This window comes from Panthera uncia, chromosome B1 (genome assembly GCF_023721935.1).
Source record: "Panthera uncia isolate 11264 chromosome B1, Puncia_PCG_1.0, whole genome shotgun sequence".
Lineage (NCBI taxonomy): Eukaryota > Metazoa > Chordata > Mammalia > Carnivora > Felidae > Panthera > Panthera uncia.
In genome coordinates this window covers 110241712-110263925 of record NC_064811.1, presented here as the reverse complement: position 1 = coordinate 110263925, position 22214 = coordinate 110241712, and the positions used below count along the sequence as shown (strand labels likewise).

Here is a 22214-nt window from a genome sequence, read left to right as displayed (position 1 = left end):
GTAGCAGAGAATAATAGGATAATTTCATTACCAAGACCCTCAAAGAAATATACTACAGAATCTCTAAGCATTTTTATTTTCACTGTGGTTGTACAAAATAATCCACTTAGAGAATATGGTCCCAATATTGAAAGAGAGGAGTACAATTTTGAACATCTCCATTGTTAGAAGAATGTATTATTTTAAGTAAATGAAGAATATTGCTTTATTCGTATGTTTCCATCACATAGTTCCTCTGATTCTGACCATATGAACATATTACTAAATCACGTTGAATGGTCAAAGTGATAGCTGCACTGATTTCTTAATTTAGCCTAAAATGTTTAATGTCACTGTGGGAAAAGGATGATTATGTGAAAATGCTGGCATCAATAAAAAAATGAGATCTCCCAGTGACTCAAGTGTCAAGAGATGTTTTTCCATCTTAATTAAGCCCTTCAAAACACATGGAAATCAAGTAAGCAAGCGAGCAATATTCAAAGGAAATATGAAATGCATTTGAAAAATGTTTTCAACATCAAAAGTTATGTTTGATTGTTGTCAACAACCATGTCCTAACACAGAAACCTGTCTTCCTGTTAAGATATTCATTTTTCCATAGCAAAGGACTGCCTGCATCCAAGAGTCACTTTTATCTTTGTTTCTGAAAAACAACCTGAGCTCTATTTTCACTAAGAAGAATGGCATGTTGAACTTTATTCCCTCAAAGGGAGTACTTTGATAAAGGCTTTTATGTAATACTTACTCAAATATGGTGGTTTGTAAGGCGCTCGTGTATTAGACAGCAGTCCATCCAGCTCCTTCCTCTCCAGGGTGCTGTGAAGGGCCTTCTCTTTGCCAAAGGTGGAGAAAGACCTCTCCGCCCCAGGCTGGGCTTCTGGAGTTTCAAACACCTCAGTGTCTGGAACAGAGTCCATGCCAGGAACATGCAGATTGCTGCGATAATCCGCAGCCTGGCGTCCATCCGCAGGGACAAAAGAAGGCATCCAGCACCGATCTGAATGGCCCAGCGCTTTACATTCCTCAGTACAGTTGGAGAAGAGATCCATGCCTGTAAACAAAAGGGAAACTATGGATCCAGGTTTCACTAATGTGAAAGATTACAGGTAGCATAAAGAGTGCTGGGTGAATGCGTTTTAACAAATTTTTCTTGCCTTAACCTCATAGACATCAAAAATGTCTTTGTACTATTGTGCAAAGGGTTAGACTCTTCTAGCAAAGAGGACCTTAAGGTAGATAGATCTTTCTAAAATTCTCAGAGTTGGGAAAAAGCTGTGGGAAAAAAACTAGGGAATGGTGAGTAGAAAAAGAATGAATATTTTTAAAAATCTCTGGTGAAATTCATAATAGAGAAAAATATAAGTATAAAGCTTTTATAATCCATAATCTCTAATGATGATAAGGCATCCAACATGTTTATTTTTCCCTTAGAGACAAGAACATCAGAAATACGTAAAGCACAAATGATGATATTTAGATTAAGAAATCTAGACATTAAACAGAAAGTGAAATTCAAGAGAAATACGGCACACATATTGATAAACCAATAAATAACAAGAATGAAACAACATTTTGTGAGTGGCCAAGAGCATGCTTTCTTAGGATCTCAGAAAATGACCCTAAAAGGTATAGCTCAATGACATTCTGGTAGCCCATATTACTACTTATTATCCGCCACTGCAGACAAACCCAGAACAAATGACTATAATTAGTGAAACCAAGGTAATCAAGTGTAATGTGAGTCAGCTGCAGATACTATTGACAAATACCTTATTACTTGTTTCACACTGGAAACGCTTGTCCTAGTGAACACAGAACTGTTTCCTTACTAATCTTAGGATACTAAGATTTCAAATGACACCTTCAAGTTTCATCGTCTCCCACAGATTGACAAGACTATTAAATATTATCTGGTTGTGACTCAAGAAAGCTCAGTTTCTTAGGCAAAGCATAATAATTTTGAGTATTATAGAATACTATTTGACATTCATTTTGGTAACTACCCTTATTCAGAAAAACAAGTACATAAACCATAATCACATTTTAATATTTTTCTAAACATACTAACACATTTATTGTGCATGTTTTTAAACAGGATCAATTTAAAATAACTCAAGTATGATTATTCTGCATAAAAGAAGCTCTCAAATGCATGAGCAGTCTGGAAAAACGATGAATTTCTTTTTTAATCAACAGAGTCATATTTATTTAATGAACCCATCTGATTGTTTCTTCTTACAAATATCAGGAGTGATTTTGAACTCTTGAGTTTTGGTTTTTAAATTCCTAATGGCCTTTTGTCACAAACTGCTTTACTTGTTTGTGTGTGTATATATTAACATCTGTATATAATAAAGTATAGAAAATAATTTTTTCAGAGTATCAATCTTCTAGATTGTCCACAAGTATTTTGGAGATAAGAACAGTTAATTATGTAAATTATGTTTAAAGAAATAAAATGAATCTTCTTATATTAATCTCACTTTATGACTTTTTTATTTTAAATTAAACTATGTATAATGCCGAGTCTGGCTTCGATTATAGTGTTCCATTGATAATTGTCATGCATAAGCCTTGAAATAAATTACTGATCAGTGAACTGTTGAGGAACTTAAACGTGAGCTGAAACCTGGATAAGGAACCAGGTTAAGAAAGCATGTAAAATATGTCAGTGTTTTTTTGACACCAGGGTAGCTGAGGTGTTTTTTTTTTTTTTCCTATTTCATCACAGAGATATTTAGAAAGAAAAAGAAAAAGGAAAGAAATTGATACACATTGACATCCTAGGTTGGTAGAAGCTATAGAACCAAAGAGATTTATATTTTGAATACTGTAGTAGAAACGCTCCCTATTTGAAATATGATAGAGCAAAAAGAAAAGATTTTTTTGACAGATGGAATTACTGTTCAAAGTAAAATGATTGTGAGCAATTATTTATTTTAAAATTAAATCCAAATCATAATTAAGTTTGAAGTTGGTGGAATTAATACAAATATTAGGATAATACTACATTATTAAACCATAATAAAAATGGGTATTAATGCAAAATTTGGAATACAGTTTTTTTCTCACATGACCGATGAATATCATTTTAAATATACCACATGATACCATTAACAATCTTTCCCATCTTTTTGAGCAGCTATACTCTCAAGTTCTCTCCTAATTTTAAATGTGATCATCTGTCTTAAATTTTAATAAACTAGTCTCTCAACATTAGTAAGATGCTGTATGTGTTAGGAGGTACTTTTAGTAGAACTTGTTTAATTAAATAGTTTATACTCAGTTGTGCCCATTTTCTTTTCTTGAAGTGTCTGGTTTCCTGGTCTTCGGCTTCTTTAATTATTAGAAACTAGTTAAAATTCTCTCAGACGATGTAATCAAGTTCTCACAAGTCGAGAACCTGTACAAAAATGATATCATGTGCATAACAAGAAAAATGAGAAATAGGATGAAGTTTTATGCTGGAAGAACAATTTTACTCGACAGAGAAAACACTTGTAAATGATGTTCTTACTGAATTTATGAACTAGTCTTTTAAAAGTGTGATTCCCACAGTAATACCACACAGCTATATGTAACCAGAATGAAAGATAAGGTGCTACAAATTGTGCATGAACATACTCCACCAGTTTTACTGACAAAACAAGTGTACCAGTTTCTCATGAGGAAAATGTCAGACTCAGAAGCAAAATTAAAAAATAATAACATAAAAACTACATCAATACATGTCAAATCATTTGTCTTTTAGATGCATGATTTGAGAACCAAGTAAATATACCTGTTACCATTCCTCACTTGAGGGAGTCACTGAACGACTAACTATTCTTTTCTTTTTTTTTCTTTTTTTACCTTCTTTCATTTATCGCCAGTCCCGTTAAATATACTATTTAATGGCCAAATAAACAGAAGTATATTTAAGTTCTGTTGTGATAAATGACTACATGATACACAGGAATGCCAGGTCTTCTGGGACAGGTGACGTATTAAAATGTATGCTTTTCACATTGCTCTTGGAATTTTTTAATAGCTCAAAGTGAAGGCCCCAGAGAAAACAAATTTAAGGTGATTTTTATATTTTCTCATTCAAATGCCCCTAAGTATAGAACCTGTGAGATTTGTTTAGCAGAAAAATATAGGCCAAACCTCAGTTTTGAAGTTTTGGTAATTTCTAAGAATCATCTCAACATATATACACACACACACACACACACACACACACACACACACATACATATATATACATACACATATACACATATATGTATATGCACGTATATATGTATATACATATATACACATATACATACATACGTATATATATACACATATACACACATACATATACATTACTTGAAATTTCTTCTCCTAGTTATTTATTTTTCCCACTTCTCAGAAATAATCTGTTCTACAAGGCATGACAGCTGACGTGATAGACTTCTTGTTATGCAAAGATATATTTAGACAAATTTTAAAATACATATTTTTGAACTGGCAAGTAACTTGTTCTTTATAGTCAGAGGCAGTGCTATTACCATTGAGAACAAATCATGATTTCAAAAATATTATAATTGTATTCAGTTTGTGCTGTTTTCTGATGAATGTAACAATATAAAGTTATGTGTGCATTTCTTTCTCATGCACCAAGACTTCATAAAAATGTTTAATTTTTCGTAACACGATAAATTAATTTTAAAGAAAATCAAAACTTAATTTTTTGAGGAAATTTCCAGTCTTCCTTTAACCACTTACCAACAACAAAAAAATGGAGAGATATTAATTATAACCGCAAAAATTGGCATAAGTTTTAGGAAAAGATAGCTTGGACACAGATATTTATTAACATGATTCACTCATGAAAAAATCAAAACATGTACATCAAAATTTCTCCTAATTTATCAATCTTCCAGTGTGTTGATATTTTTCTCCATTTTCTCTAATATTTTATCATATGCGTTTTTCCAATTATAAATCTCTCTGTAGCATCAAGTGGCAGTTCAGATTTTCACCAGTAACACGAATAAGCTTTTGCAAACAATCATATAAATTCACTTTATTGACAAATCCAGATGCTAATCTGCCAGTATCTACATTCTGAGTGGAGCTGGGAAAGGGAAATTTGTATTGATGATAAATCAAAAATTGTCTTGTTGGTCTTGTAAGAATGTGCAATCGCTGAATATGTTTCATGGTATACTTTACTAGTTTGGAAATACTGTCAACTCCAGTCACTTTGTTTTTTTAACATGTAGCCAAATTTTGACCGCATATCCTGCATCGATCTCAATAATTAAAATTAACACACCTAGTCTAAGTTTCCTTGTAACTGAAGGTCAAACGTACAAGGAAGAGCGGTTTGACAATTTTCAGGTAAACTATAACACGTAACATTAACAGAATCACTTATTAGATTGTCCTTTTCAATATATTTTTTAAGAGGACACAAATATTAGAAATAAATTGATAAGTCTAATAGTGTGCATATCACAAATATTTAATAAGCGAGGCAAAAAATTCTTATAACGAAATATATCTCCTTAGATGTGCCTGTAATAATGTTAAAATGTTTAAGGATATGCAACTAGAATTTTTGTATCAGTATTCCAAATCAGAAAAAGATATCTTAATCTCATGATATAATAAACAAAATTGAAACCATATTTCTTTTAAGTACACTTTGACTTATTTGTGGCTATTTAAGCTGTGATTAATCAGATTTTCCTCTTGTGATGGTTTATGCATACATTTACCACATCTCCCTGGACTTCTGCCATATCTAACCAATACATCAATAGCACACTGAAAAAAACGGAAAGCACCTTGACAAGGCTATAGAAAGAAAATGCCACAGAGCAGTGGTCAAGCCGAAGAATTTCACACATGGAGCCAGGTGCAGTAGAAAACTGAAAAAGCTTATGTGATTCTCTGTGCAGCTGCCTCCGTGTTTAAAGCCCTTCTATGAACAAGATTGGTGACTCCAAATGGCTTAGAAAGGAGAAAAGCAAGGAGGGGGGGAGGTGGAGAAAGAACAAAAAAGAAAACTATTCATAGTAGAATAAATAGAAGGCATATCGAAATAAATAAATACAAAATAATGCTAACAGAAAAAGAAATCAGGGATAAATAAAAAGTTAGCAAGTTTAAACAGGTGAAGCACTGAGCTAAATAGTGTATATAATGAACTATGGAAGAAGGTACAAACTGAAGTAGAGATTTCAGAGTCTGTATCTTTCTAATGTTATTTTTCCATGGCAATCTGGTGTTCTTCCCCTAAAAACTAGCTCAGTGAGATTTGCTGATATGTATGTATTTTTTTTCATACCCTAAACCTGGATATAGACATGCTATGAATAATATTTCCTAAATATTACACAACTAGAAGATCATTAGTACCTGGCATTACAAGAAAATAAAACAGATGTACTTATTTCCCTGAAATGGGCTTAACTTTTAGGAAATATTATAGCCACTTGGTGTGAAGTTTATAGGACACAACATCAGTAGGGACTGGAAAAAGTCATTAAGTAAATGGATTTCAATTCTCTGCACTTAGGGTTTCATACTTAAAAAAAGAAAACACTTCAAAATCATTCTTACCATAAAATTAGACATATTAAATCTGATTGCAATTCAGCACACAAAGGTGAGATTACTTCTTAATACAAGCGTGTCATTACAATTCTAAAAGAGCAATTATCGCACTCAGTATGTTGTGCCTGCCTTGTAACTGCCAAGGAAATACAAAAGTAAATTGTTAATTCTGTGATACTTTTCGTGTTTAAGAATGTAAAGGCAGAGGCAAATTTTACCACTGATAAAGAAAAATACAAACTGCCTTGCTTTTTGGAAATTTTTCCAGTACACAATGTAGCATTTTAATTTTCCTTGTAATGCTTTGACATCTCAAATAATTTGAAAGAAACATTACCGAAATGGCAACACTGAGTGCCTGTGAAATAAAACAGCTACTGGGAAGACGCATTGATAAGAATGTATTCCCATCCATCTTCCAAATTTAGTACTTTTTGCAGATGTTTATTCGTTTCTCTTTCTTTGGTTAGGTTATTATGGCTCATTATGTCTGAGGGACTAAACTAATTGAAATGTTCATTGAGATTGGAGTGCTACAGAAAACAACAACAACAACAACAACAACAACAACAAAAAACAAAGCAGAGGGTGGGGGAGTGGGAAAAGAATAAAATGCACCCAAGGAAACATGCACCAGATACTCTGTTTTAATATTAAACATTTTGTTTTAAAAGTTTAAAAAAGGCTAACTTAAATTAGAAACCCTGGAAAAAGAACAGGAATGAGCAATTCTACATGTACAGCTTTTTAAAGATAACAATAAATCATATGCCATATATAGGCCAAAAATGAAAGGGACTTTGTACTCAAATATAAACTTCTGGCAAGATCTGGTTTGTTGTCAGGTTCCCAGACACTAAATAGATGCTCTGTTCACTTAGCGTGAAGGCCCGCAAGGAGCAGGGACCTCCGGGGATTCTTGGCAGTTCTCAAGTCTCATTAGGTCTGCATATTAATGACTTGCAGCAATATAAAGAGACCCTTGAGCAGCCTTTCCCCCCCTCCTCCTGCCTGTGTTTCCCAAGGCTAAGTCAGTCTCAGACACAGCACACATTGGCCAAGTGGGAGGCTTGCAGTAACCACTGCTGCCAGGCGACCGTGGGGTGTGGGCTGCCCTTTGACACACTGCCTCAGCACGGTTTAGAGGTCCACCGAGTGTGTTAAGGAATGTGTGCTCTCTAGGACCAATATTACCTTGAGAATCAGGACTCTCTCACTCTAGGGTTACATCGTTAACCAAAATGGAGCTCAAAAGCATGTGACCAGAGTTGAATCCAGAGATGGCCCAATGATGGACATTTTTACAAGTCACAAAAGTTAATTCATTCGCCTTTCCATTTCTTTTCGCATGTCAGAAAACCACAAACCTCAAAAAAAGAAAAATTTAAAAAAAAAATACAACAATCACCCTTCTTGGTTGAAAGGCCAACGAGGTAGAAAATCCAACCTCATTTAATCCAACCTCAAATATGAAATCATTTTCATCATTGTAAGGTACATATTTTATTTTTAAAGTGTCTTCTTTAAGTATTAGTAAGCAGAGTTATCAGCATCCTATAAAACTTAACAGTTAAATTTATATAGACAAAAGTAAAGCAAATAAACAATGTAAAACATCTGTGTCACATTGCAACCCCATCAGTGACTATCATTAAGCTCGTATACAAATACACACAGGGTTCAACTTTTGACAGGTCATGGACCCTATTGAAAATATGAGGAAATCTAGGATGCTCGAGAAAATACACATTATCAAATGTTTCCTAATGTCCTGAAGCCTAAGAACCCAGCATTGGAAACCCTGCTTTCAGGCTATTCATGACTTTTCATCACCATTCCTTCTACCATTCAATACTCAGTGGCTTACAAAATGCACTGCTCTCAAAAGCAAGAAATTTGGATTCTAGTTCCCAATCATCCAATTATTCTCTTGTGACTTTGTACAGTTCAATCAATTTCATTCATCTTCAGTTACCTCATCCATAAACAAGTCTAATAATACCTTAATTGACTAAAGACTGAGGACTGGACCAGGTGAGAAATCTATAGCTCTTTGTATGCAATACAATTGCACTAAAGAACATTACATAAGGAAGAAATAGCTCATATTCTAACATATTTCACAATAAATCTCTAGCTTTACCTCTCTGAAGGAACATCAAATTTTTATAATCCTCTTTGAATATACACTTATCAACATAACATGACACCATTTTTTCTGTGGATTTACCAACATTAAACCTACAGAAAATTACCTAGGACATCATTCTTTCTAGATTTATTTAAAACAACAACAACAACAACAACAAAAACCATAAAAGTCAGCATTGCTCTTTGAACACACTTACCAGCTGACTGGCCGCGGTTGGTGGCATCGTGATCACTATCTCCTTGTTCACTGTCTCCATGACCACTGTCCTTAGAGCTTACTATGTCGGCTTCCTGGAATGCAGAACTAGAAGTACAAAAACGTGAATATTAGAATAAAAAAGGTGAAGAAACACAGAAAACATTCTTCTGCCACCACATGGTCAACAATGGTGCTGCAGATTCATAGACCTCTCAGTTGTCTTTATTTCTGCATAAAGCTGGTTTTCATCACCTTAAACTTAACTCTTTAAAACTGAGCATAGCAGGTGGTTGAGCCCTTAAGGCATATCTAGTTTAGCCATTTTCTATGATTAGAGTTATGTATATGTTTATATGATTTTCATAAAAGAGAGTATCCACCTGGAACAGTTAGGGAGACTATCAGAAGCAGCGTAGGTGTGTAAATTGATAAGATATTCAAATATATTCAGAAAGTTGTATATAAATGAAATATGCCCAGATTTTAATGTATTGTCTAGGAACCCCAACATAATCAGCATGTATGTTCTGCCTTAACTGGAAATGCTTTATACATTTTATATTTTAATATTGAATAATACCCCTAATTCCTAATTTTAGTAGGTTGTAAATTGTCCACACACCAAGGTAGGAAAAAAAAAAAAAAAAAAGAGTCCATACCTGTTAACTCGGCGAGGTCTGTCAACTAGATAGCTGAGCTCTGCTCGCTGGTGTTTAGTCTAGAAAAAAAATAAATAAATCAAGAGCATTTGAATGCTAAGGGTTTAACTAACAGTCCTTTTTTTGAGGTAAGGAACTGAGTCTAGTTTAAGTAATTGTGTGCATTTTTATGAATTTTCAAGCTATTCTAAGACCTCACCCTAGTGACTGCTGGGTAAGGGGTGGGGGGGGGGGATATGCAAAGACACTCAATCTAGACTTTCAGTAAAGGTTAAAAAAAAAAATTCCAAAAATAAAAAGCCAATTTTAAACGTGTGTATGTGTGTTTTTAAGGAGAGAATGCAAATGACCTCACAGCTAGGGCTCATAAACTATTGTCCCTAATAGAGTCAACCTAGGTAAACTCTACAGACTTTCTTTCAGTGGCCTAAGACAGTGTTTAGGTGCATACTGGTTGACACAAGAAAAACAGCACGCTCAATAAGCAAAAAGTTTGGATATTTTATGGAATTATTTTGTTGTTTATTTTCAAAATGTGCTTAAGATACAAATGAACTGTACAAATATTCATGAAAGTCAATTAATAATATCTAAGACTCAAATAAAATAACCTGCCAAGAAAGGAATTCATAAAGCCCCCCCCTCCCCATTCTTTTCCCCCTCCAAACGCCCTCTGCATTCTCCTCCCCCCACCTCCGGCATCCACACACCTTTTCCGGTCCAAACTTTCTAGTACATAAATCAACCCTGTTCTCCCCCTCCCTCCCACCTTCCAACTTTGCCACTTCTCCATCTTTTAAATAGAAATCGGAATTGACAAGCCAAATTCTTTGAGGAAGAAAGCCAACAGTGGTGATTTATCAAGAACAGTGGCAAGAGGTGATTATTAGTTAAAAGATATATTTAAGGTAACAATTGTTTAAGCCTTTCTTTAGTTTACGCTTACAGGGGTTTGTGCCAAAGTAACTTCATTCAAATTCACACTGTGTGGGCCTTGGGTTTCAAGAGCGTCTGTAAATGCTGTCCAGAGCAGAACTGAAGGCTTTTCTGCAACCCGAGTTCAGGGGACAAGGATCTGATAACTTATTCGCTAAAACATGCATTCGAGTTTAGACGACTGTGCAAAGTTAAACAATCTATAGCTTACTTTTACACGCGACTGAAAGCATCGATAAACAAAGCAAACAGCATTAACTTTATTAACGCCTGGGACAAACGCAAAGAGAAAAAGACCTTTGCCGGTGCCAGAAAGTCCCTCCATCACATTTCCCTCGGTCCCCCTCCTACTTTTCCCTTTACCCTCAGAAAACTGAGAAGGGAAAGGACTGAGAAGGGGTTAGGATTTTAAAGGAACGATGCCCGAGGGAAGAAGGAAGGTCCAAGGTGGCAAAGCACCAAGGGGAAGAAATGAAAGTAAACGTGGAGGGGTGGAGCGCAGAAAATTAGGGACAACACGAAGTTTAGGTTACATACGAAGGGGTGGGATAGCCTCCCCCGCCCAATTCCTGCCCCCACAAAGATACAAAGAAGTTAATATCCTAAATATAAATACAGAGTGCACCAGAGATACAAGGGCCGGGCTAGAGGAGGCTTTCAGATGGAGGAGATGAGAGATGGTGGTCCTTTCGCTTCAGCCTTACCTCGTTGGACAAAATGCTTCCGTTGGAGATGATGTCGGGCTGCTGGTCTGTGTAGCCGGTGACGATGGCCCCGCAGGGGTTGTGCTCAGTGTCCGTACTCCGCGAAGGGCTGCAGGGCTTAAGGAACATCAGGTCGGTCTTGGCGGACTCAGGGGTCAGGCAGACCTGGTAGCAGTAATTCTGGTTGTGGTGGTGGGAGCCAAAGCCCCCGGACTCCTCCACCGGCACTTGGGCCGGGTTACTGGGTACGTTGGAGCTTTGCACCAGCATGATGTCCGACTTGCTGAGTTTTTTCTTGCGCGCCCGGGCTTGGCGGCCGCAGCAGGTCGAGCCCCCACCGCCACAGCAGCAGCAGCAGAGGCAGCAGTCACTGGCCAGACAGGTGTAGATGTTCAGCTTCTTCTCTTTTTGGCAACGCACGGCAAGCACGATCATGGCTAGCAGGAATATGAAAGACACCGAGCCCAGCGCAATGATGAGGATGAGGGTGAGGTCCAGCGAGGTCTCCCCGCCGCCGGAGCGGCTGGGGCGCTGATGCTCCCCTGACCCCCCGCTACCGCCCCCGCCCCCTCCCTGGGGCTCCACGGCTCCATCCACCAGCTGCACCACCAGTGTGGCAGTGGAGGACAGGGGCGGCTGCCCGTGGTCGCGCACCTCGATCACCAGCTCGTAAGGCCGCTGGGGGTCGCGCTTGGCCGGCACCCGGCGCGCGGTGCGGAGTTCCCCGGTGCGCCAGTCCATGCGGAAGAGGTTCATTTCGTTGCCCCGCACAATGCTGTAGGTGAGTCGGGCGTTCTCGCCGTCGTCTGCGTCCACTGCGGCCACGCGGGTCAGCAGGTAGCCTGGCTCCGCCGACCGGGGCAGCACCTCCCGCGCTGGAGTCCCGTTGCGCCCAGGCAGGGGCGCCACGATGGCAGGGGCGTTGTCGTTCTGGTCCACGATGAGGATGTTGACGGTGGCGTTACCGGCCAGAGCCTGGGGGCTGCCGGCGTCCCGAGCTTCCACCTGGAAGCTGAAGTCCTTGAGCTGCTCGTAATCGAAGGAGCGCAGGGCGTACAAGTAGCCGTTCTCAGAGTTGATGGACACGTAAGTGAAGACGCTCATGCCCTGGATCTGGCACTCGAGGATAGAGTAGGCTAGCTGGGCGTTGGCGCCCTCGTCGCGGTCTGTGGCGCTTACCGCGTAGATATAGGCGCCGGGCACGTTGTTCTCGGTCACATACACGTCGTAGACCGGCTGGCTAAACCGCGGTGCGTTGTCGTTCACATCTGACACTTGCACCTGGATCGACTTACTGGTGGAGAGCGCCGGCTCGCCCCGGTCCCGAGCCACAACGGTCAGGGTGTAGGAGTCCCCGGCCTCTCGGTCCAGGGGGGCTTCGGTCACGATCGTATAGTAGTTCTTGAAGGAAGACTTGAGGCGGAACGGCACATCCCCCAGCAGCTCGCACTGCACCTGCCCATTCTCCTCGGAGTCGCGGTCGGTCACGCTGAACAGGGCCACCACGGTCCCGGGCGCCGCGCCCTCGCTCACCGCCTCCTTCACCGTGCTGAAGCTGATCTCCGGCGCGTTGTCGTTAGCATCCAGTACTCGCACAAGCACCTTGCAGTGCGCGGGCACCGCGTTGGGGCCCAGGTCCTTGGCTTGTACGTACACTTGGTACACCGGGCTCTCTTCATAGTCTAGCTCTCCGCTCACCTCCAGCCGGCCAGTGCGCGGGGAGAGTCCAAAGAGCTCCCGCGCCCGGGGCGAAATGTGGCTGCTGAAGGAATACACGATTTCGCCATTCTGGCCCTCATCTGGGTCTGTGGCGTTGAGCTGGATTACGAGCGTGCCCGGCGGCGAGTTCTCTGGTAGAGACACAGTGTAGACGGGTTGGTCGAAGGCGGGGACGTTGTCGTTGGAGTCCAGCACTCGGATGGTGAGTAGGGCAGTGCCGGTGCGCTGCTGTTGGGGGGGCAGGCCCCCTCCCCCGCCGCCTCCCCCTCCTTCTCCTCCTCCTCCCCCTCCTCCCCCGTCCACCGCGGTCAGCACGTAGCGGTGCACCGCTTGCTGCTCTCGGTCCAGCGGCTTCTCCAGCACCAGCTCGGCGAATCGGTTGCCATCCCCCTGGGTCTGCACGTCCAGGGAGAAGTAGCTGTTGGGGGTGATCTCGTAGTCGCGCAAGGAGTTGGTGCCCACGTCTGGGTCGAATGCGCTCTCCAGCGGGAAGCGGGTGCCCGGCGTGGCGCTCTCAGAGATCTCCACAGTCAGGTCCGGCTCCGGGAAGGAGGGGGGGTTGTCATTGATGTCCAGCACTTCTATCTCCACACGGAAGAGCTCGAGGGGGTTCTCCAGGAAGACCTCCAGGTGCAGGACGCAGGACGGGCTCTGCTTGCAGATTTGCTCGCGGTCGATCTTCTCGTTCACGTACAGCACCCCGGTCTCCAGGTTGAGGTCCAAGTAAGGGGTCCGCGAGTTGGGCACCGTTTGAAACCTGCGAGCTGAAAGTTTTGTAATGTCCAATCCCAGATCTTCAGCGATATTCCCCACGAAAGTGCCATGTTCCTGCTCCTCCTGCACTGTGTAGTGAAGCTGGGAAAAGACTCCTTCCACCATCCAGAGCAAGGCAAAGAATAATAGCACAATCATCTCCAAAGGGAAAGGAAGCAGCTTCCCGCAGCCAGTCAGCCACCCAATCACCTCCCCCACCACCACGAAAAAAAAAAAAAATCTTAAAAAAAAAAATAAACAAATAAAAGTGCGCTGTGTGGGGGGCTCCTGTGGCTTTCTGTCCTGAAAAATCTTATTCCTTTTGCTTCATTTTAGGGCTTCCCCCAACTCAGCCTCATTTTTCAATCTTAGCGCAGGAAGGGTGACAGGCGTCCCCTTTCCTCATCGGTAATCTTCCCACTGACCAATTAATAAAATAATAATACAATAGTCAGCGTCCTTTATTCCGACAGTCTTGGCGCAACGCGGCGCTGGCAAATCCCAAGGAGGAAATTTCGATATTTCAAGACTGTCCTCGGTTTGTCTTCTTGCTGATGGGAGGAGAAGGAGGAGGAGGAAAAGAAGGAGGGGGAGGAGGAGGAGGAGGAGGTGGTGGTGGTGGTGGCGGTGGTGGTGATGGTGATGGTGGAGGAAGATGAGGAGGAGGAAGATGAAGAGGAAGAGGAGAAGGAAGAGGAGACGCTGCTGGCACCGCTGAACATGCCTCAATGTCAACGGCTGGCAAATGCAAAAGGGCTTAAAAACAGCAAGATAATTTTTTGCCGGAAAAACATAGAACGGCTCTGCAGCATAAAACTTTCATTCTCTTCATTTCTCCGGATGGATGTTCTTCTTGGCATTTTCTCCTCTTTCGTTTTATTTGTATTTTTTGGCTCTCATAGTTTTGTCTTTCTCTGTCCTCATCTCCAGCATCATTTGCCTCTCTAGAAGTGTGATGAGCGGCTTCTTTCCTGCTGTTTTCTTCCCAAGCCTCTTTCCCTCTAACCTGTCTCTCTTCCTTCCAGTCTTTCCCTCCTCCTGCTTCAGTCCTAGAGACTGTGATCTCGGCTGGCAGTTTCTGAGCTCCGAGCGCTCCGCTTTTCTGTTTTTGCGCAGCGCCCTCATTCTGCCAACCAATCGCTGAAGAGCACCACCCACCGAGCCACCGCTAACTGGCAGATCTGGCTGTCAATCATGAGCGTCACTCGGCAGCCGGGAGGGGCGGGATGGAACCCGCGTTCGGGCGGGCTGCCGGGGTGAGTGTGAGTGTGAGAGTGAGAACAGCCCGGCAGGTCCCGAGGCGCTGGCTGGGGACTCTGCCGCGGAAAGTTCCCAGTCCCCAGCCGCAAGTAATGGAGAGGGAATAGAGAGGTTCCCCTGTTTGCATCAGCAAATGCGAAAACATAATAGCAACAGCAGCGGTATCCTCTCCCAGGAGCGGGGTTTCCAATGACGCTAACATTCTTTTTCCTTTAAGGTGTTTTCCTTTACTACCGATCGTGGAAATAAATCACCGAGAAGGGGAAAAGTTGCAGAGGGGCCGCTAACTGACAGGGGTTACCTAACGAAGGGGCTCTGGCCGAGACTGCCTGTACGATTTTAAAAAAGGGATATAACATGGGTTGTGTCAAACTAAGCGGGAGGGTCTATCGGGGCTGGATGCAGCGGAGTGAGGCAGTTGGGGCGTGGGGCGGAGGTGGGTCCTGAAAAGCCGAGGAATTCACGCCGGGAGATGTGGGCTGGCAGCTACTATAGATGTGCAGACGCGTTAGACGTGCCTCTGCCCTTCTTCAGTGTATATCCGTAACATTCTTACCAAACAGATTATTTCCCCTGGGGACCTAGTTAGGGCTACGAGCGCTTTGATCAATGACTGAGGAATTCCATTTGAGCACTACCTGCAAGCACGCCAGCTTAACGCCCGACTCGCTGGCAACCGAGCGCCGCTGGGCGCTGTAAGGCGCCTCGGATATCCCTGCGCCTCGCCCTGCCAAGTGCTTCGCTGCGGCGGCGCGCACGGGCTATTTTCTGCTTTTTGTGACATTTGGAGATCCCCTTCCCCGCCCCCATTATAGACCCGGGCAGCGATTCTTGCCCAGTTTGGGGCAAGACCGCTAGGTGAAAACGGCCGGGCTGCTGAGAACACGCGCAGGGGTGGGGGTGGGTAGGCGGGCAGGGGCTGAGCACATGCGGCTCCCGAGTCTGTGCCTCTGCGGTTATCAGCGAAGGCGCTCGCACACTGACGGCGCTCGCATCCATCCTCCCCCAGCCCGGAGCACAGGTCTGTGAAAGCCCCAGCGGAGTCCCGAACCCCCCACCCGGATCTCGGAGGATGCGCTTGACGAACTCTGAGGGCCCACTGCCGTGGCGCGGGGGCAAAGCAGAGCATCCATGCATCCACTTCTTGTGAAGTTAAAATACAGCGCGAACTCTTGTTAGAGAGTGGAATGAATGTCCATTCTCCGAGAAAAAGATTTTTTAAAGCATGTTTTTATACTAATTAATGGGCTGTACGGGGGTTGTTTATTCACTAAAGCTGCCCCAGTTTAGTCTTCTTATGCCACAACATAGGACGGTCCCTCGCGGCTTCCTGGTAATGAATGACCCGAGGGTAACACCAACACAACCTTCGAGAAAAGGCGGACCATTTCCCCAAGCCCGAGGTACGTTTTCATCTCTTCGTGATAGGGAATTAAGGAGAGCAAGTGTCCACGGGCGTGATTGCAGACGGAGGCATGCCTCTGTGAGTCCCGAGAGTGCGTGTCTACTGCCCTGCCCCCCCCATCCGCCACCACCCTCCCTCCGCCCCGGGCTCTTTCATGGAGATGGGTCGTGCCTTTGAGCGGTTGGAAGGAAAGGATGCCAGCAAAAATGGCTAATCCTTTTTCAGCTGCAGTAAATTGACTACTGGCCATAGCCAAGAGAAAACCGCTGCAGTTAAAATGATTTTAGCATCACGTCTACTGCTGAGAATGGAATGGCAGTTTATAAAAACGACCTGTGGATCAATGAAAAGGAGATTATAGTATATCTGAATATTAATAACGGCATTGCATCTGTACTTTCCACCCTTCCCCCCTTTTTCTTTAGATCTGCAGGACTGAAATGAAATATTTTGAGCTCTTCTAGCTGACTCATCAGAATCCTGGAGCATTTTTTAAAATGACGGTAATTTTCTAATGTTTTCATTTATACATATGGAAACACTTGTGTGTGTGCGCGCGTGTGCACGCGTGTTTGCGTGTGAGAGACATGTGGCTGAATGACAATGCAGATCTGAAACTGTTTGGGGAAGAGGGTTTGTGTTTTCAAAATGTAGATGAAGTTTGGACGGACTTGAGGCGTTCTCTGCGAGCCAAAGAGCTTCCAGAGGTGGAGATGAGAACGTGGAGAGATGGCCAGATTTGCCTGTAAATAATCACTACATCCACTGTAACACTTGAGCTGCTTTTTTTTTTTTTCTTTCTTTCTTTTTTTTTTTTTTTTTTTTTTTTTGGAGCTGTTGTGTTTGAGCCGGGAACTCTCTCGCAAACGTGGGTTACAGGCGTCTCCTAGCGGCGAAAGCAGCATAGGGCAAGCCAGAGAATTTTGCTTTGGAGCTCCCATTCCGCAGGGTTCGCCTGTTGGGGGCTCTGCAGGATTTCTTGGGTCACAGAGGCCTGTGTCCGCGCAGGCGACGCCGGCCCGGGCCCTCTAGAGGTCTCGCCTCTCGAACTTCTAGTCTCTAAGGCTCCCCTGGACTCTCAGGGTGACAGCGGGGTGTTCTGCTAGGGGGAACAGACCCGAGCCCGGCCTTGTCTTCCCTCTAGGTAGCTCCAGCCAAAGACAACTGCTAGAGCATTTTGTTCCGAACAAGATTCAGATACTGGCATTAATAGCCTTTTCCGCTTCTTTATCCTGGAACCATTAAACAGCCCCACCCCGTCACCCACAAAACAACAGCCTTTTAAAAATGCCTCTTAATTCCTTTTTCTTTTACGTGCCCTTGGGTGGATCCCAGAATTTAGTGAAGCCATGAGTAAGTAAATAAGAGCCTCGGTGGTGGGGTTCACGACCTCTTTGAAGTGCGGAACATCGTGTAATAAACCGCGTCCCCTCTATCCCCCTTCCCCCATTACTGGACCAGGAAGGGAGCAGTGATACCTATGGAGCACCTCCCTACCCCTACCTCCAACACCTTCTCCAGGGGAGCCAACCGTCTGGGCTAAAACAAATTGCATCCTAAATCAGAGTGGAAAAGCAGTAATTATTATTTCGAGAGGTGTATCAAAATCAATTTTCATAAAGTCCTGGTTGGTGTATGAGAGTGATAAGGCACATTCGTGTGTTTCATTGGCCTCTAAGTGCAGCAGAAATTGGGGGGTGCAAAGGATCCCACAAATGCTTTTTATGTACATAGTTAGAAACTTTGAAACTAGGTAACAGGGTTGCTTTCTTTCTCACCCTTTTGTGGAAAAAGCGGGAGGGAAACAAGTTTGTTAACCAGCGGTTGGATAAATGAGTGTTTGCAGTGATTTAACTTGACTTGAAAGCAATTTGTTTCTAAATCCTCTTATTATTGCAGTGTGCCCAGAGCTTTGAGAGAAGATTTTTTTTTAAAGAAATGAAAGAAAAAAAATTTAAATTGTCAATAAGAAGTCTTTCAGACACCAGACCTGGCCAGGATTGAGGTAGATGGTTCCTGGCATTTGCCATTCGCAGCAAGGAGAGTGCAGAGAGCAATCACAAAGGACCTGGACTGCCTTGCATCTCTTATGGCTATGAAATAGGTTTATTTGTGGTAGTGCAACCTAACTTTAGAGGTGGAAAGTTTTGGAGCCAATGTCAGGGACGCTGATATTTTTGTTCATCTAGTTATAGAGACAATGTTGACTAAGTTTCTAGAAAAGATTGATAGCATATTGTAAGCATTTAGGTAACTCCTTAGTTACTGTGTTGTAATGCTCTCAACTCAACAGAGAACAAACTAATACATATTTTGGGGACTGGGAATACTAGATATTCCATTAAAGCATTACTTGATATTCAAAGTAGAAATGTTCTTCTCCATTTTGTTTAACCTCGTTAATATTGGTACGGCTTCACATTTCAGTGTCTTTTCAGTTATCAGTCAGGGCCAGCATTTTGTTAAACTCTAAACAGTGAATTAAAAGCACTGATGAGCTGAAGCAGCCCTCTAATGCAAAATGACAAATTGCACTTAAGCAGCACATGAAGAAGAAAATGATTTATGGATTTTTACAATGGTCTGAGCAAATGAAAGCAACATGAATTATACATCCTAATGCTCACGATATCATTTTCTAATAATACTGTTTCAGTTCAGATGCTACACTCTCATCCTTTCTATAAGAGATATTGATCAATAAGAGGTCCAGGAATATTTTTAAATTAGTGGTGTCCGATATGGGTTCCAGATATATATTTTTTCCCTGAGTATGGGTGGTGAACATTGAACATACTAACATTCTGGTCAGTTCCTTCACATACTGTATCACTGAGTGATAAATAGTCTTTGGGAAACTAATGTTTTGTTCAACACTTTCTTTCGGAATGCAAATAAATAGATCTAATTTAGAATGACAATCCTTATTATGTCATGACCTCTTTCTCTGAAAATCAAAGTGTGTAATCTCATTTTACCTTTTTCTGTCATTGCTTTGGATATTGAAAAATCTGATTTCTCAAAAATGTCTCTTATCTTCTTCATCTTTGTTTCATCCTATTTTTCCAGAACATTGTTTACTTCCTTAGTGTGTTAAAGACACACCTGAATTAGTAAAAAGGTCATATGCCTTAGTTTTATTTTGGCCTTAGTAGACAGAATAGTTTTTTTGGCCATCTTAAATTACAGGAAAAAAAAAAATCAATCAGATAAAATTTTATGTGATGCTTGTTTTTTGAATCTGGAAAAAAAAATCTAGTTACCTCTATGTTATGATGGGTGACTGCTCCCAGCACTTTTATTTAACCATTTGTGTCTTATGTAAGTATTTTAGCATGTGGGTAGAATTTTAAGAGAAGATAGTATCTTTGCTGTATTACACATTTAACCTCAGGAAACTTCTAATTACCCAGAGGCCTCTGCAGTCACATTATTAGGACTAATCTTAATTGTCCAGGTAGAAAAAGAAGAAGAAAAAAATGAATCACAGCTTCTGCTTTTGATAGCATTCATATCACTCTTACTGAAAGTTTACTGAAATCAATGATATTATTAGGATTGTGAGTAAGAACTACAAGACATCACATTTAAAAAGCAAGCTGTTTTGCTAACATGAATGCTATGTGGGTTTTACTGATGGGGTCCAGAGGTAGAAATGAAGGTTTGGACATTTAGATTGGTTCAGAACAATTTCAAAAATTAATTGCAAGCCCTGATTAAGTTTGTCTGAGTAAGAAAAAAGGTATCTAGAATTCTGTGTTTTTTCTTCACCAGTGTGTTTGCTTCTTATCTGACAGTGATACAGTCAGCATAATGCTAGTGTTTATTTGGCAAGTATAAATTGTTTTCTTAAGGGGAAGCCCCTTGAGTTTATAAATACAGAATGAGATTATCCAAATTTTGATAATCCACAAGCATCCACATTGATAATCCACAAACCACAGCATTATTTTCTGAAGAGTTTGAAAATGTTATTGGAGACAGTCACCATACAAAGAATATCAAACATAACTTGAGAATTATGTTAGTAATTAGTAATTGGAATTATAATAGTAAACAGAACAAATAGATACTTCATTAAAAAAATTATCTATCTCAGTTTGACTGGCTAGTTAGTGTAATTTTTTGTGTTAGAAACTTGATTTTCATGATGCCTCATTTAAATGGGCCTGGGAACACTATACTGTAATATTCTTTATTTTATTACAGTTTTGATTTTTTTAAGTGAAACTGGATAATTAACTTTAAAGAGCCAATGTATTCCAAGCATTCTTACATAAGTTAGCATAACCTCCCATATCTAAAGGTATTATCATTTCAATATCATAGGTAAAGATAATAAGGATGTTCAGAATTTAAGTAACTCACCAAATCAATACAAAACTCAAATCCAGACCTCTTGATGCTAATGTTGAAGCTCATTTTTCTACAACACGATATTTCTCTAGTTCGAGTTAGATTTACTTAAAAAGAAAAAAAAAAAAAAAGAACTAATTTAGAACTGGGGTTCATTCAGATTTTGTACTGACAAGAATACAGCTTTCATCATAGTCAAATGGCTAGTACTTCATTGAGTTGAGCCATGAAAATGTATTTAAGGCGGTGTTTTGTGTGTGTGCATGTGTGGCGGGGGCACAGGGCATTGTCAGGAAACCGAAACTTGAATATGTTGTTTTTTTTTTTTTACTAGAGTGAATAGACTATAAGCAGCCATCTCTTTCTCATGCAGACCAGCCTGAAATGGAAATTGTAGGTTTTAATGATTGAAAATGGAAATTGATAGAACACACGTGCCCAAGAGAAATGCATCTCCACTTCTTCCAGTCCTGAAAGATAGGATGTTGATCAGCGGTCCCAAAAGCATTGCCTTGATTTCTCAGAGTTTGTTAAAAGCTAGGGAAAAAAAAAAAAAAAGTGTAATCACTCTATACAGTGCAAATATCTGTGTATCTCTGTTTACTTTGTATATATTTCTGGTCTTTAAAAGGGAAATTCTGTTTCAACTATCATTTGATACTAACTTCTTCAATGTTGCTCAGAAAAGATTGTTTTAATTTGAAATTTCAAAGTTAAACAAATTTATTTGACCATCTTGTGCCAGCAGAAAATGGAAAGAAACAACTTTAAAGACTCTTAAATGCAGAAAGAAATAATCAAAGGAAGATGATTTGGAATCTTATATACCTACTGTAAGTAAAATATGTATTATTATTTTGATAATAAGTACTGACAGAGGAACAATGTTGTGTTTCTTTTAGAAGAGTACTTGGTAATTCAGGGTATGTGTATTGGATGTGTACAGGGTAGGTTCTCTATGTGACTCATTTCTAAAGGCACCCAACTATGGCAGACAATGATACAGTAAATTATGAAGAACATAAACTTGAGAATTAAGCCAAATTGGGCTCAAATCCCTGCTTCTCAAAATATGTGAACTTGGGCACACTACTTAACTTCTTTGAAACTCTGTCAAAGTGTGTCAAACATGCTGAACATCTGTTAAAATATGATGATATATTGACCTTGTTGAGTCATTGTGAGGCTTACCTGAAATGTTATATGTAAAATTCTTGGCCTGTTGTAGACTCTCAGTCAGTGTTAAATATTTTGATAGCCAGATGTTTTGAATGAGGTATCCTGAAACAAGATAATTATGGAGAATAGTTGGCATTGATTTTCCTAGTGGTTTTATTTCCTTCATGAAACACAAACTAAAGAATTTACTTTGAGGTGCAAAAACAGTTTAACATTGTTCCTATTTTACGGAAATTACAATATAATTTTGAAGATTGGATGCAAATAATGAATGAAGAAGACTAAACTAACAAAATTTTAAT

At 40.9% G+C, this 22214-nt stretch overlaps 1 protein-coding gene across 2 annotated transcripts in view; it reads right to left on the bottom strand.

Moving 5' to 3' along the window:
* The window catches only part of PCDH10 (protocadherin 10), a 41006-nt gene extending 26210 nt beyond the window's left edge, over nucleotides 1–14796 (bottom strand). For both annotated transcript variants that reach the window (XM_049631182.1, XM_049631181.1), the window contains exons 1-4: nucleotides 11241–14796; nucleotides 9601–9659; nucleotides 8940–9046; nucleotides 746–1051 (exon numbers count right to left, since the gene is read on the bottom strand). In XM_049631182.1, the coding sequence (XP_049487139.1) occupies nucleotides 746–1051; nucleotides 8940–9046; nucleotides 9601–9659; nucleotides 11241–13871 (3103 nt within the window). In that variant the 5' untranslated portion in view covers nucleotides 13872–14796. The remainder of the gene's footprint in view (nucleotides 1–745; nucleotides 1052–8939; nucleotides 9047–9600; nucleotides 9660–11240) is intronic.
* Between the last annotated feature and the right edge of the window lie 7418 nt (nucleotides 14797–22214).